This window comes from Helianthus annuus, chromosome 7 (assembly GCF_002127325.2).
Source record: "Helianthus annuus cultivar XRQ/B chromosome 7, HanXRQr2.0-SUNRISE, whole genome shotgun sequence".
In the NCBI taxonomy this organism is placed as follows: Eukaryota; Viridiplantae; Streptophyta; class Magnoliopsida; order Asterales; family Asteraceae; genus Helianthus; species Helianthus annuus.
The window spans coordinates 145190630-145203723 of NC_035439.2; the positions used below are offsets into that span (position 1 = coordinate 145190630).

The 13094-nt window shown below is 37.4% G+C and overlaps 2 protein-coding genes and 1 long non-coding RNA gene across 3 annotated transcripts; all 3 read right to left on the bottom strand.

Annotated features, from left to right (window-relative positions):
- Positions 1-497: 497 nt before the first annotated feature.
- On the bottom strand, positions 498-1660 carry LOC110867166 (pentatricopeptide repeat-containing protein At1g62930, chloroplastic). Its single transcript, XM_035975403.1, has 2 exons — positions 648-1660; positions 498-585 (listed from the first exon to the last, which is right to left on the bottom strand). The coding sequence occupies exons 1-2, from the start codon at positions 1280-1282 to the stop codon at positions 579-581; spliced, it is 642 nt and encodes a 213-aa protein (XP_035831296.1). The 5' UTR covers positions 1283-1660; the 3' UTR covers positions 498-578.
- Positions 1661-4490: 2830 nt separating this feature from the next.
- LOC110867165 (pentatricopeptide repeat-containing protein At1g63130, mitochondrial) lies at positions 4491-9819 on the bottom strand. Its single transcript, XM_022116296.2, has 5 exons — positions 8381-9819; positions 8117-8300; positions 7575-7688; positions 6749-6779; positions 4491-6439 (listed from the first exon to the last, which is right to left on the bottom strand). Exons 1-5 carry the CDS (start codon positions 9714-9716, stop codon positions 4640-4642), a joined length of 3465 nt encoding a protein of 1154 aa, XP_021971988.1. The 5' UTR covers positions 9717-9819; the 3' UTR covers positions 4491-4639.
- Positions 7164-8031, bottom strand: LOC118480501. The gene is made up of 3 exons (XR_004863000.1): positions 7859-8031; positions 7446-7688; positions 7164-7346 (listed from the first exon to the last, which is right to left on the bottom strand). It is a non-coding gene; the product is annotated as an uncharacterized LOC118480501 (long non-coding RNA).
- Positions 9820-13094: the final 3275 nt, after the last annotated feature.

Consider the following 13094-nt stretch of genomic DNA (forward strand, 5'->3'; position numbering starts at 1 on the left):
GAGGGGACATGGTTCTAACCACGCATGAATGGGCGGAAGGGAAGGTGTGACATGGATATGGCAACTTTGTGCCGAGGTGGCTTCAGCTGTGATGGTGGTCACCCCCTGGAAGTGAACCACTACACATGGTCTTACGGCATAAAAATTTGTATCAAATAAAAATTATGGAAAAAAGCTTGAAACACTAAAAAATTGCTTAGCGTTCCAAATATAAGTTGTGCCACCATGCACAATATATTTTTTTAACTTTAAACATCTAAAATATTTATAATAAAATTCTTTCAAGGCTCACACCCCCAGCATCATAGCATCATAGCTGAGTAGCTGACTCTCACGAGTCACGAGGCCATGGCTGCCCTACACGGCGCTCGACTCGTTCTCCTCTACATGCGAGATCACTTCTGCCAACCTATGTTGCATGGGCGGTGATGAGGGTGTGCGGGGAGGGCCACCGCACGTGGCCCGTAATTTCTGTTTCAAATAGAGTAACAGCTGTAGTTATTCAGTGTTTTGCATTATGAAACCAATAACCAGTATGTCAATTTTCAGAGAAGAATATTGCACAACAATTACACATATTATCCTGCATAATAATAGAATTTTATTATTATCTTGAAACCATCAAAAAACAAGACAAACGTTAACACGGAGATGTTATATTAGGTATTCCCCCATCTTTTCTTTCTACACTTGTTAGCTTTAGAACAATAGTTCGCAAACGAGAATCTTTTCCTACATTTGGGATCCGGACTAGTAAATTCTCAAAAGTAGCATGATCAGGCATAAAACCTCGGTTTATCATTTCTTCAAGAAAGATCTCAGCCTCTCCACACTCGTTTTTCTTTAGTAACTCTCGAACTATTATATTGTATGTGAAACTATTTGGCAAACAACCGTTCACGTCCATCTTTCTGAGCAATTCTTTAACTTTAACCAATAACCCTTCTTCGCAATAAACAAGTATCACTGCGTTATAGGTCCTAACAGTTGGTTTCAATCCTCTTAATAGAAGTTCATCATACAGATCCAAAGCTAAGTTAGGCTTCCCACATTTGTTACAACCATCGATCAATATATTATACAACACTATATTTTTCATCAATTCATTGCTTCCCAGCGAACGGAAGAGAGCCAATGCATCAGTTGTCTGGGAGTTTCTGCACATTCCATGGAACAAGATGCCATAAGTCAATACGGTTGGAGTGTGGCCCTTTGCTTGCATCTCGTTAAAGAGTTCTCTAGCCGCTGCAGGATTCCCTGATTCAAACAAACCTTGTATCATGCTACTGTAACTAACAACATTAGGAATCAAACCCTTGTCTTGAAAGATATGCCTGGCCTTACTCACTTGCTTCTTCTTGCAGTACCCATTTATGAGGCTGCTATATGTAATGATATCAGGAACAATATCTGCTCCATCATACGATCTATAAAAATGCCCACAGTTCTTCCTCCTTCAACCCACCACCACGCCCAACCCCACACCCTTTCTTCTTATCTCTGAGACTCTGACACCATTCACCACCCATCGGCTGGACCACCCATCAAACTACCCATTTAAGAATTTCAATTAGATGGAACCTTTTTCACCCATTGCCCCTAAAATTACATGATCAACTGATCAATTTCATGCATGTTGCCCATAATATGTATCCTCTGTTCTTCAACAGTAGGAGTTTAATTTGAGAAATTTGCATAAATTGATCTTGTAAATGTTAAAAAACTTGAATTATAGTTTGTATTTTTGAAAAAAAAAATAATCAAAGTGATTCCATTTCAGAGAGTTTTCACATGAACGTTCCAATAACCCAGAATCCCCCTCCTATCTTTTACCCAAATTCCACTTCGGCACTTTTTTTACAAATTTCAACAAATAGAGGAACAGGGGATTAGTATTCAACTTAATTTCAATAAAGTTGGAATCTTTTAGAAGAAATTGCAGTTAATGTACATTGTGACGCCTCAGTAAATTGAGCTTCTGCTTGTAGATTCAGCATTTTGATTTGAATTCAGAGTAGTGGTGTTTTTGTTGTGGAGTCGCAGGGTCATTTGGATTTTGGAACCTGGGTTCATTAATGCATGAAGATGAAGGCAGGTGAGATGGGGTGAACACTTAGAGAGAGAGGTGAGAGGGAGACGGGGTTGCAAGTGGTGGTGGTGGTGGTACCTGTTGTTGCAGGTTTGGGGGAGTGGGGTTGGTGGGGAAGATGAGTAAAAAAAGTGGGCCCATCTCTTTTATCATTTATTTGTGAGTAAAATGTTGAGGTTAATTTGGTCATTTAACATCAACTTAACTGAGAAATTTAACAGATGTTAGTGATAAGGACCACCCGAGTGCAAAATTACAACTATTAGGATCAACTCTGCAATTAGTAAACCATTAGGACCACGTCTGCAATTTTCGTAAACCACATGTACCAACCAAGCATTTAACTCAAAAAAGAAAAGAAAAGTCGTGTCTTTTTTTTTCTTTTCGGCAAGGGGTAAAATAGACGTTTCACACTCACTAAACGGATAAATCTATCAGCTAATTAACACAGGGATAATGAAAGTTAGACTATACGGTATTGAAGGGCACGAAGAGAGGGCATTAAACGTCATGTGGCAGCCATGTCAGTAGGAGGGCGTGGTAAATGGTCCGATCCCACCTTTTTTTTGTTAGTTTTAAAAAAACGTCACCAATCGCACCATATCATGTGGTTGGTGAAGAACCTCACGCCATTGCCACCACGCCACCTCACGGGTCGGTGTTCCTTGCGTGGAGGGCAACCACGTCACTTTTCCACGCCAACTCCGTGTTGTCTTATGTTACGTATCATTTTGTGATCGATAAAGAGAATAAAGAAACACATAGAAGGAGTAAACTCTCAAATCATCGATATCTCATTCTCATTTCGATAGTCCTTTTGTACAATTAGACTATTACAAATAACCCCTCATACAATACAAGAATTACACTAAAGTCCCTACACTATTTATTACCCTAGCATCTTATGAATTGTTAACAAAACTAGGTTTAAAGAAGTTCGCCGCGTTACGGCGAATTTCTTTTGTTATTTAGTCTGTGTTTACATGTGTTTTGAAATCACTACGAGCGTGTTGCGAACGAAACTGCTGACAAGAATAAAAAGAAAATGTAGGAAAAACACTAAAAGATAACCGAAAGAAAATCAACCAAAAAAGTTGTATGGTAACGATGTTGTTCGTATGAAACCCGTGGCCAGAGATGAGCAAATTGTTCTGGGTACCGGTACCAAATTTGCCAAACCGAAAGATCTTAAGTATCAATTCGGTACCGAGTTTTGGCGTTCCTGGTACCGGTTCACTACCGTTTTTTATCTTCATATACTGGTACCGTAACCGGTATTTTCGGTATCAGTACCGATTCTGTATCGGTTGGCACCGAACTCATCCCTACCCCTGAAACTAAAAAAAGAAAAAATTAAAAGTTGAAGAAAATCAACAAAAAAAAGTTGTACGATACCATTGTTCGTACAGTAGCCGTATCACGGATGAGCAAATGGTACCGGGTAGCAACACTGAATTTCCCGAACAAAAATATTTCCAATATCAATTCGGCACCAACTTTTGGCGTTTTCTGTATTAGTGTCGGTTTTTACCTTCATGTACTGATACCGAACAGGACCGTCCGGGTATTTTCGACACCAGTACTGGTTCGATACCGGTTGATACCAAGCTTATCCCAACCACTGATATTAAAAAAAGTAAAGAAAATAACTATTATTATAATATTAAATAATAAATGTATTAAAAAACTATATATTGTTATAATTTTAAAATCACTATTAATTTCATTTCTAATATTATTATATAGTAATAGTAATAGTAATAATAATATTAATATATAGTAATAATAGGGACCAGATATGTGAAATGGAGTCGTTTGTGAAATCTTTGCAACCCACAAGGACCATGGAGCACTTAACTCTATTTTTAACATACTTTCGAATAAAATAAAACTTATAGAATTCTACAGTTGAGTTTATTATTGACCAAATATATAAGGTATTTTTCCTTGCGAAAGGGGCACAATAAGGCACAATACTAGTAAACCGGGATGAGCAAATGGTATTGGTACCGATTTTCCCGAACTGAATAATTTTTGGTACCGACTTTTTACGTTTTTGGTACCGGTTTTTACCTTGAAATAGCGGTACCAAACCGTACCGGGTATTCGGTACCAATACCGGTACCCGTTTTTGGGAATTTTCGGTACCAAGCTCATCCCTACTCGTAATGGAGCAGATATTCATGAGTGACGGTGGGTTGGGTGTATCCCGCAAGCCCTTCGATGCACAAGTATATAACTCGGTGCGTTTCCTGAACCTGTCAAAATCGAGCTTGGGTGTTTGCTTATTGTTGTTGCTTTCTTGCTTGTTTACGTTGCACAGAACATGACTTTTAAAAAATTTGGTATACTGTAGTTTTATCAGAATGTGAATGGAGGGAAGTATGTAGACAATGAACTCTTATTCAAAATCTCAAATGTGGCAGTGTGCAGAAATTGAGATTATATTAAGTGTAGATCTTAAAGACACATCTGGATGGTGTGATACAAATGCAAATTATATATTAGCTTAGATTAGATTAGATTAGATATTCTGCCCTCTTTTCTTTCTCAACTTGTTAGTTTTAGAATGATAGTTCGCAAACGAGAATCTTTTCCTACGTTTGGGATCCGGGGTAGTAAATTCTCAAAAGTAGCATGATCAGGCATAAAACCTCGGTTTATCATTTCTTCAAGATAAATCTCTGCCTCCTCACACTCGTTTTTCTTCAGCAACTCTCGAACAAGAACATTGTACGTCACTCTGTTTGGCAAACAACCATTCTCTTCCATCTTTCTAAGCAATTTTTTACCTTTAACAAATAACCCTTCTTGGCAATACACGCTTATCATCACTGTATATGTCCTAACATCAGGTTTCAATCCTTTCAAACAGAGTTCATCAAACAGACCCATAGCCACGTTAGGATTCCCACATTTGCTACAACCGTCAATCAATATATTATACAACCCTACATCTTCCATCAGTTCTGTGCTTTCCAGTGGTCGCAAGAGAGCCAATGCATCAGAACACTGGGAGTTTTTGCACATTCCATGCAATAAGATACGATAGGTGAATATATTGGGAGCCAGGCCCTTTGCTTGCATCTTGTTAAAGAGTTCTCTAGCCGCTGCAGGATTCCCTGATTCAAACAAACCTTGTAACATGCTATTGTAAGTAATTACATCGGGAATCAAACCCTTGTCTTGGATCTCTTGAAAGAGAAGCCAGGCCTTGTGGATTCTCTTTTTCTTACAGTATCCATCTATGAGCCTGCTATATGTGATGATGTTGGGCACAATATCCCTTTCCATCATGCGATCTATAACTTTCTCTGCTTCATCTATTTCACCACGTAAACAATATCCATCAATTAGTGCACTATAAGTGATTACATCTGGATGTAGTCCTCTTCGTACCATTGCTTGTACAGCAAGCTCTGCATCTTTTACAGATCCTTTCTTACAAAAAGAATCCACCAAGATAGTAAAGGTATCCACACCTGGAGATACCCCTTCCTCCTCCATATCTCTCAACATTTGTGCAGCTTCTGTCTCTCTACCAAAGTTACACAGACCATGAATCAGAGAGTTGTAAGTGATAACGTCTGCACGCACACCCTTTTCAGTCATATTGGCAAATAGTTGTAATGCATGATCAACCATTTTGTCTTTGCAAAGGCTGTCGATGACTGCATTGTACTGTACTACATCTGGTTTACAAGAGCCTGATTCCAAGTACCTGAGCAGTTCAAGGGCCTTGCTAGTGTGACCTACTTTACAGAGCCCATTAATAACGGTTCCATACATAATTTGATTAGGATCACAAAGTTTATCTCTAAGCAGTTTCTTAAACAACTCAACAGCATCAAAAACTCGATCAGCAAGAACAAGCCCATTTATGAGAGTGTTATATGTAGCCAAATCGGGTTGATGACCCTGCTTGAGGATGGTGGCTAGTAAGGCGAAACCGTAAGCAACTTGATCCAACCGGCAATGACAGTTAATAGAGATGTTCATTGCATAAAGATCAGTAGGAATACCCATCAACTTTGTTTGTTTGTAAAGTGAAAGGGCAGTGGAATATTGCTTCATCTTTACAATAAGAGTGATGAGCTGATTAAGTTGGATGATGTTAGGTGGAGGTTGTCTTTGAAGCATTTCATCAAACAGTTGGAGGGCGTCATTCACCTTGGTGGGTCCTGAAGCATTTTGAAGGGATGTAATTCTTTGATTGAAATGGGAGGTTGAAGGTGAAGCAGTAGAGTAATAACGAAGTCCAATTCTTCTCGTGCAGTTCATCTCTGCTTTCAATTTCAAAACAGGCAGAAGCACTGTTCCTCCGCCCCCTACTTCGAACCACAACCGCCACTACTTGACCATGACCACCACCGGTGCAATTTTGAAACCTCTTTCACTTGTTTTGTGTGAGTTTGAAACCTCTTTATACTAGGTTATAAAGATGAATTTTATATTATTTAACATGGTTAACTTCTATTGTCATTCTTTTAGTCCATATATTTTCTTAGAGGTTTTTCTTTTAATTTAAACTAAATCTATTTATATACAATTAACGATATTATTTTAATTCTAGAAATGTTTTGCCATTACAAGATCGGTAGTATTGCTATGCTAACCAACCAATGTTGATACTGATGTCGGTTCTATCGAAATTATTACCGATAGCAAAAGTGTTCTATACGGTACGATACTATACCAAAGTACCGATAAAACAAACATTAAGAGTAGTAATTTTTTTTTGTTCTTTTATGGTTGAGCTTTATATTAGCATACTAAACTTTAGGATTTTTCATTTTTGCAAATAGACTTTCTTTTTTTTTTTTTTTTTTTGTCAAAAAGTTAAAGGGGTTTAGCTTTTTCTATTAGGGTTTAGGGTATTGGTCTTATCGGAACCTGTATCGATATTTGTTTTCTAGTTAGGATTTAAGGTATTGATATTATCGAAACCGATATCGATATTCGCTTTTATGGTTTACGATCAATGAAACCGATAACAATCAAAGTCACGCCATGTAACACCGAGAAAACGACCAAAATTCCGCCGCATAGCGCGGGGGAAAAAACCTAGTTGAATTTAATCTCAATTTTTCAATCTCGCTTTGATGTTTAAAATGAAAAAGAAAAAAAAACTTACTAAAATAGTGTTGCCAACTTGCCATCGCTGGCCGAGAGCTCGCCTTGCTTTTAGTTACATTTAGACATACTTATGTCGTATCCGCTTTTTTATGGTGTTCATTATAAACAGTAGCTGCACCAACTGAAAAAAAAAATCGCATGAAATAAAAAAAATCAGCGGAACCCAATTAAAGAAAATCAGGGGAAAAGAACTAAGGTCTAAAATACCAAATGAGCTTACATGTATAATCAGCGTTTATCAACATCACAAAGCACGTCAGCATACTAATACTAGTAATCATCATTATAATTAACGAATAAACACTTTACTTTGTTTTGTTAGTTTCCGTTTGTTTTCAATATCTCTTACTGCAGCAGTAGCCGTTCTTCATCCTTCTGCATGTCAGTCAACCTTCTTTTAGAGTAAACCGTAACCACCACAGTGGTTTCTGAAGCATCCGCCAATGTCTGGACCATTATACCCCTGCGATATAATGAATTTAAAATCAAGAACTATGCTGTGTAACGGGTCAAAATGGTAATTTATATTTTACATGTTAATAGGCATCCTTTAAGAAACTTAGCATAATTATTACTTCATATTGGATGTATTATGTTGATCATATGCTCCTCGTGCATACAATACGCACTTACCTTACTACTAATCAGTATCATATCTACGTACACCTCTCATGTGTCGCGGTCTCATTTCCAATGGTCTTTATAATTCTCTAGCTAAAGAAAGTCAATATACAAATACACTACCATGTCGAAATCCACTTTTAAATTAGAATAACTGAACCAGTACGTTAGAGACTTTAGGAGCGGCTGATTTATTTAATGTTTGTTAGCTTCTGAATGATAGTTTGCATAGGAGAATCTTGTCTTGTGCTCGGGATTTGGTTAAGCAACATCTCAAAGGTAGTGGAATCAGGCGAGAAACCTCGGCTAATCATTTCCTCGAGAAGAATCTCTGCTTCTTCGAATGCTTTTTCTTTCAAGAATTCCTGAACAATCACATTGTACGTCACACTATTGGCCAAACAACCTTTCTCTTCCATCTTTCTAAGCAATTCTTTTGCTTTACCAAATAAGCCTTGTTGGCAATGCACACTTATCATCACCGTATATGTCCTAACATCCGGTTTCAATCCTTTTAATAAAAGTTTGTCAAACAGATCCACAGCCAAGTTAGGCTTCCCGCATTTGTTACAACCATCAATTCTTTGCTCTCCACCGATCGAAAGAGAGCCAAAGCATCAGAACACTGTGAGTTTTTGCACATTCCATGCAACAAGATACGATAAGTGTATATATTGGGAGCCTGGCCCTTTGCTTGCATCTCGTTAAAGAGTTCTCTAGCCGCTGCAGGATTCCCTGATTCAAACAAACCTTGTAACATGCTATTGTAAGTAATTACATCGGGAATCAAACCCTTGTCTTGGATCTCTTGAAAAAGATGCCTAGCCTTATCAATTTGCTTCTTCTTACAGTATCCATTTATCAGACTGTTATAGGTAATGATATTGGGCGCGAGATCCTTCTCCGTCATGCCATTGAGAACTTTCTCTGCTTCATCTATTTCACCACGTAAACAATATCCATCGATTAGTGCACTATAAGTGATTACATTGGGACATAGTCCTCTGCGTACCATTTCTTGTACAGCAAGCTCTGCATCTTTTACAGATCCTTGCTTACAAAAGGAATTTACCAAGATATTAAATGTAGCCACTGTTGGAGATACTCCTTCCTCCTCCATATTTCTCAACATTTTGGCAGCTTCTGTCTCTCGACCGAAGTTACATAGACCATGAATCAAAGAGTTGTAAGTGATAACGTCTGCAAGGACACCCTTTCCAGTCATCTTGGCAAACAACTCTAGTGCATGATCAACCATTTTGTCTTTGCAAAGGCTGTCAATGACAACGCTGTACTGTTCTACACACGGTTTACATGAGCCTGATTCCATGAACGTGAGCAATTCAATGGCCTTGCTAGTGTGGCCGACTTTACATAGGCCATTAATAACGGTTCCATACATAACTTGATCAGGATCACAAAGTTTATCTCTAAGCAGTTTCTTGAACAACTCAACAGCTTCAAAGACGCGATCAGCAAGAACAAGCCCATGAATGAGAGTGCTATAGGTGGCCAAACTGGGTGAAAAACCTTGCTTGAAAAGGGTTGCTAGTAAGGCAAAACCATAAGCAACTTGATTCAGGCGGCAATAACAGTTAATGGAAATGTTCATTGTAGGGATACTAACAGGAACACCCATCAATCTCATTTGCTTAAAGAGCTTAAGTGCAGTGGAATACTGTTTCATCTTTACAATAACAGAAATCAGTTGAGTAAATTGGAAGATGGAAGGCGGAGGTTGTCTTTGAAGCATTTCATCGAACACTTGGAGGGCATCATCGACCTTGGGAGCATTTTTGAAAAGCAGAGTTCTTTGATTGAAAGGAGAGGTGGAGTAGTAATAACGAAGTCCAATTCTAGTGCAGTTCATCCTGCAGGCGATCTTAGAAGAGATCAATTTAAAGTTAAGGAACCCAGCAGGTAGTTGAAAGTGTAGTAATACATGAAGTCTGGATGAACTCTTTTTTATTGGAGAAAATAAATAAATCTTTTATAGCAGGGTTACTGGTTACAGGCTCTCCGCAGTGGATTTGCGGGTCAGTATTGATTCGGTTGGTTATGGTACCGCCACAATGGACCCATGTCCGCGCTCCCTACTGGTGGCAGAATTTTTTAAACAAGACGCAGTAAAAAATATGCAATTTAAAGATAATTTTAAAATGCGTAAAAAAAATTGATGTTTACAGACCCGAAAAAAAAATCTAAAAGATGACATCTATTAAAAAGGGAAAAAAAACTGAGGTCAACATCAATCAGATCTATTGGGGATGGGACATTCGAACCTGGGTATGGGGTTTTACTAATTAGCGCTCAGATCACTTGTGCTAGCGCCCACTCTGTCTAATATTCCAATTTGTGGTATATATATATATCTACTCATAATATTACATAGTTACTTCTAATTCTACATCATTGTCCATTGCAGGACTCGAATTCTCGACCTTTCAAAGAGGGAAATCATCTTACACGTTTGGATATCGCTAGACACTGTGGTACTTTAAATTTTATTCAACCCCACATCAACTAAGTATTGAATTCAGTTTTTTAATTCTAAAGTGAATATAAATCCAACTTTGTTTTGATATCTTGAAACCCGTATAAAAAATAGCATATAGGCGTATGTTATTAGTTTTAGAATTCTTATTTAATTGTACAGTAGAAATCCTCGAAGTTGTTAGTTTGATTGTAAAATTTAAAACTTGAGTAGATGAAATGTAACACGAATGGATTGAACACACTAATTGCTTTGATAGTTGTGAATATAAGGCGTGGAAACTGCCTCTTACAAAACCACATTGTAAGAATGCGTATATGAGACCTAAGTTGATCTCACACCTTTAGACCCGTGCATGCGAGAACCTCATGCACCGAGTTTGCCCAGATGTGAAGATAAAGAAATAGCTAATGACATTTGGCTCTAGGTTTAAAGTTATCCAATAAGGCCGGTGGGTGTGGCTTAACGCCACTCCGCCACCTCAGCCACCATAGCGCCCCGGGCGCCATCGTCCACACTGCCGCAATTAAAGGGGGGGGGGGCATCGTCCTTCCATCAGCACGTTAACGAGCAGATTTTCGAAGTTGATGGTCTTTAAAGGGGGCGCTATAGGGTAAAGGGGGCTTTATACTACTACCCTGCAAGTTAAAGGAGGAGGCTTTAAAGCCCCCTGTGTGACGTGGCGGTGAGGTGGCGTGATAAAGCCCCTATGGGCTTTATACCACACCCTCGAGCCTAATATGCATGTTGATTACATACACATTCTCTATTGTAAATTTAGATTAGAGATATTGGATTTAAATAACCCAAACTTTCACTAGTTGGCCGATAACACTCCCAACTTATTGGCCAATAACACTCTCTAACTAACTGAATCATAACCCAATAAGTTTTTGCTGATATGGCATTTGATGTTGTATTTTTTAATGATGTGGCATTTTTTGGATGATATGACAGTTTCTAAAAGAAATTAAAGAACGCAAACTATAAAAGGAAGATTATTTTCTTTAAAAAGTTAAATAAACTAAAAACATATATTAGATACAGTAAAGGTAAACATGAAATTATACAATGTTACTTAACCCTCTATTATTTATCAGATTTTGCTTCTCTTACACATTTACTATTCAAATTTTATTTGTTTTTATTGGCCATCACTTCCTATGTCCATGACTATTAGCCCATGTTCCACTTCTTACCCTTCTGTTTTACTTCTTTCTATTGTGAAGCAAGAACTAACTTCAATGAACGCAATTCTTTTTTTATAAGTTGAATATGAATTTGTGATTATAACTTTAAATGTGTTTTATATATCGTATAAAATAAAAAAATTAACAGTTAAATAAAGTTCAACATTTATATATTTTTTTCTGGAGTAAAATGCCCGAATAGTCCCTGTGGCTTGTCAAAATAACATATATAGTCCTCAACTTTTGGAAATTACACTCATGCTCCTTATGGTTTTACACTTTGTTACTCGGATAGTCCCTAACATGGATGGAGGTTAAATTTTCCAGTTAAGTCCAAGTAAAATGACAAAAATACCCTTACCATCAATAAATAATAAATTAAAGAAATATAAATTATAAACACATCTCCTATTAATTAAATAAAAAGCAAATCAAAACTAAAGAAATGAATAACAAAAACTAATTTAAATTACCCACCCCTCACCTCTTGCTTCATACCACCTGCACCACCATCACCACCACCCACCTCCACCATAATCACTACCTGCAACCACCATGTCACCACCATTTATCTTCTTCTCAAATTATAAAAATCAAACAAAATCCAAGCCTTATTTATGCAATTCACAAATATGGAAAAGGGTAAATTACTTTTTGAGTCCCTATGTTTTAGTGGTTTTAACTAGTTGAGTCCAAAAGCAAAAAGTTTAACGACCTGAGTCCCTATAAGCATTTTCATTAACCATTTGAGTCCTTTTGAGTCCAAATTTTAACCATTTGAGTCCAATTGTTTTGACTCAAATCATTATAAAATAAACAAAATTGGACTCAAAATGTTATAAAATAAATGACTAGGGACTCAGGGCGTTAAACTTTTTGATTTTGGACTCAATTGGTTAAAACCACTAAAACACAGGGACTCAAAAAGTAATTTACTCTATGGAAAAATATGGAAGGCTGGTTGGTTGTTGATTGTGGCTTGAGAAAAAGGGTGAAGATGAGTGAAAGAGGATCGTTAGTTTTAGGGTTTTGATGGATGGATTAAGTAAAGGTGGTTGCAGGTGATGGATGTGGGTGGTGATACGATGGTGGTGGTGCAGGTGGTATGAAGCAGGAGGTGAGGGGTGGGTATCTAAATTAGGTTTTGTTATTCATTTGTTTAGTTTTGTTTTGGTTTTTTTATTTAATAGGAGGTGTTTATAACTTATATTTCTTTTAATTATTATTTATTGATGGTAAGGGTATTTTTGTCATTTTACTTAGACTTAACTGGAAAATTTAACCTTCATCCATGTTAGGGACTATCTGAGTAACAAAGTGTAAAACCATAGGGAGCATGAGTGTAGTTTCCAAAAGTTGGGGACTATATATGTTATCTTGACAAACCACATGGACTATTCGAGCATTTTACTCTTTTTTCTGGTTTAAAAGCTCAGTCGTAACGTGCAGGTCCAAAATCGAGTTAGTGTTTGCTTTCTATGTTTTACGTTTCGTCTATTTTTTGTGAAGTCTCATGTCGCGACCTGTGTGCGCAGAATAACGTTTCTACTTGTTTAGGTTAATG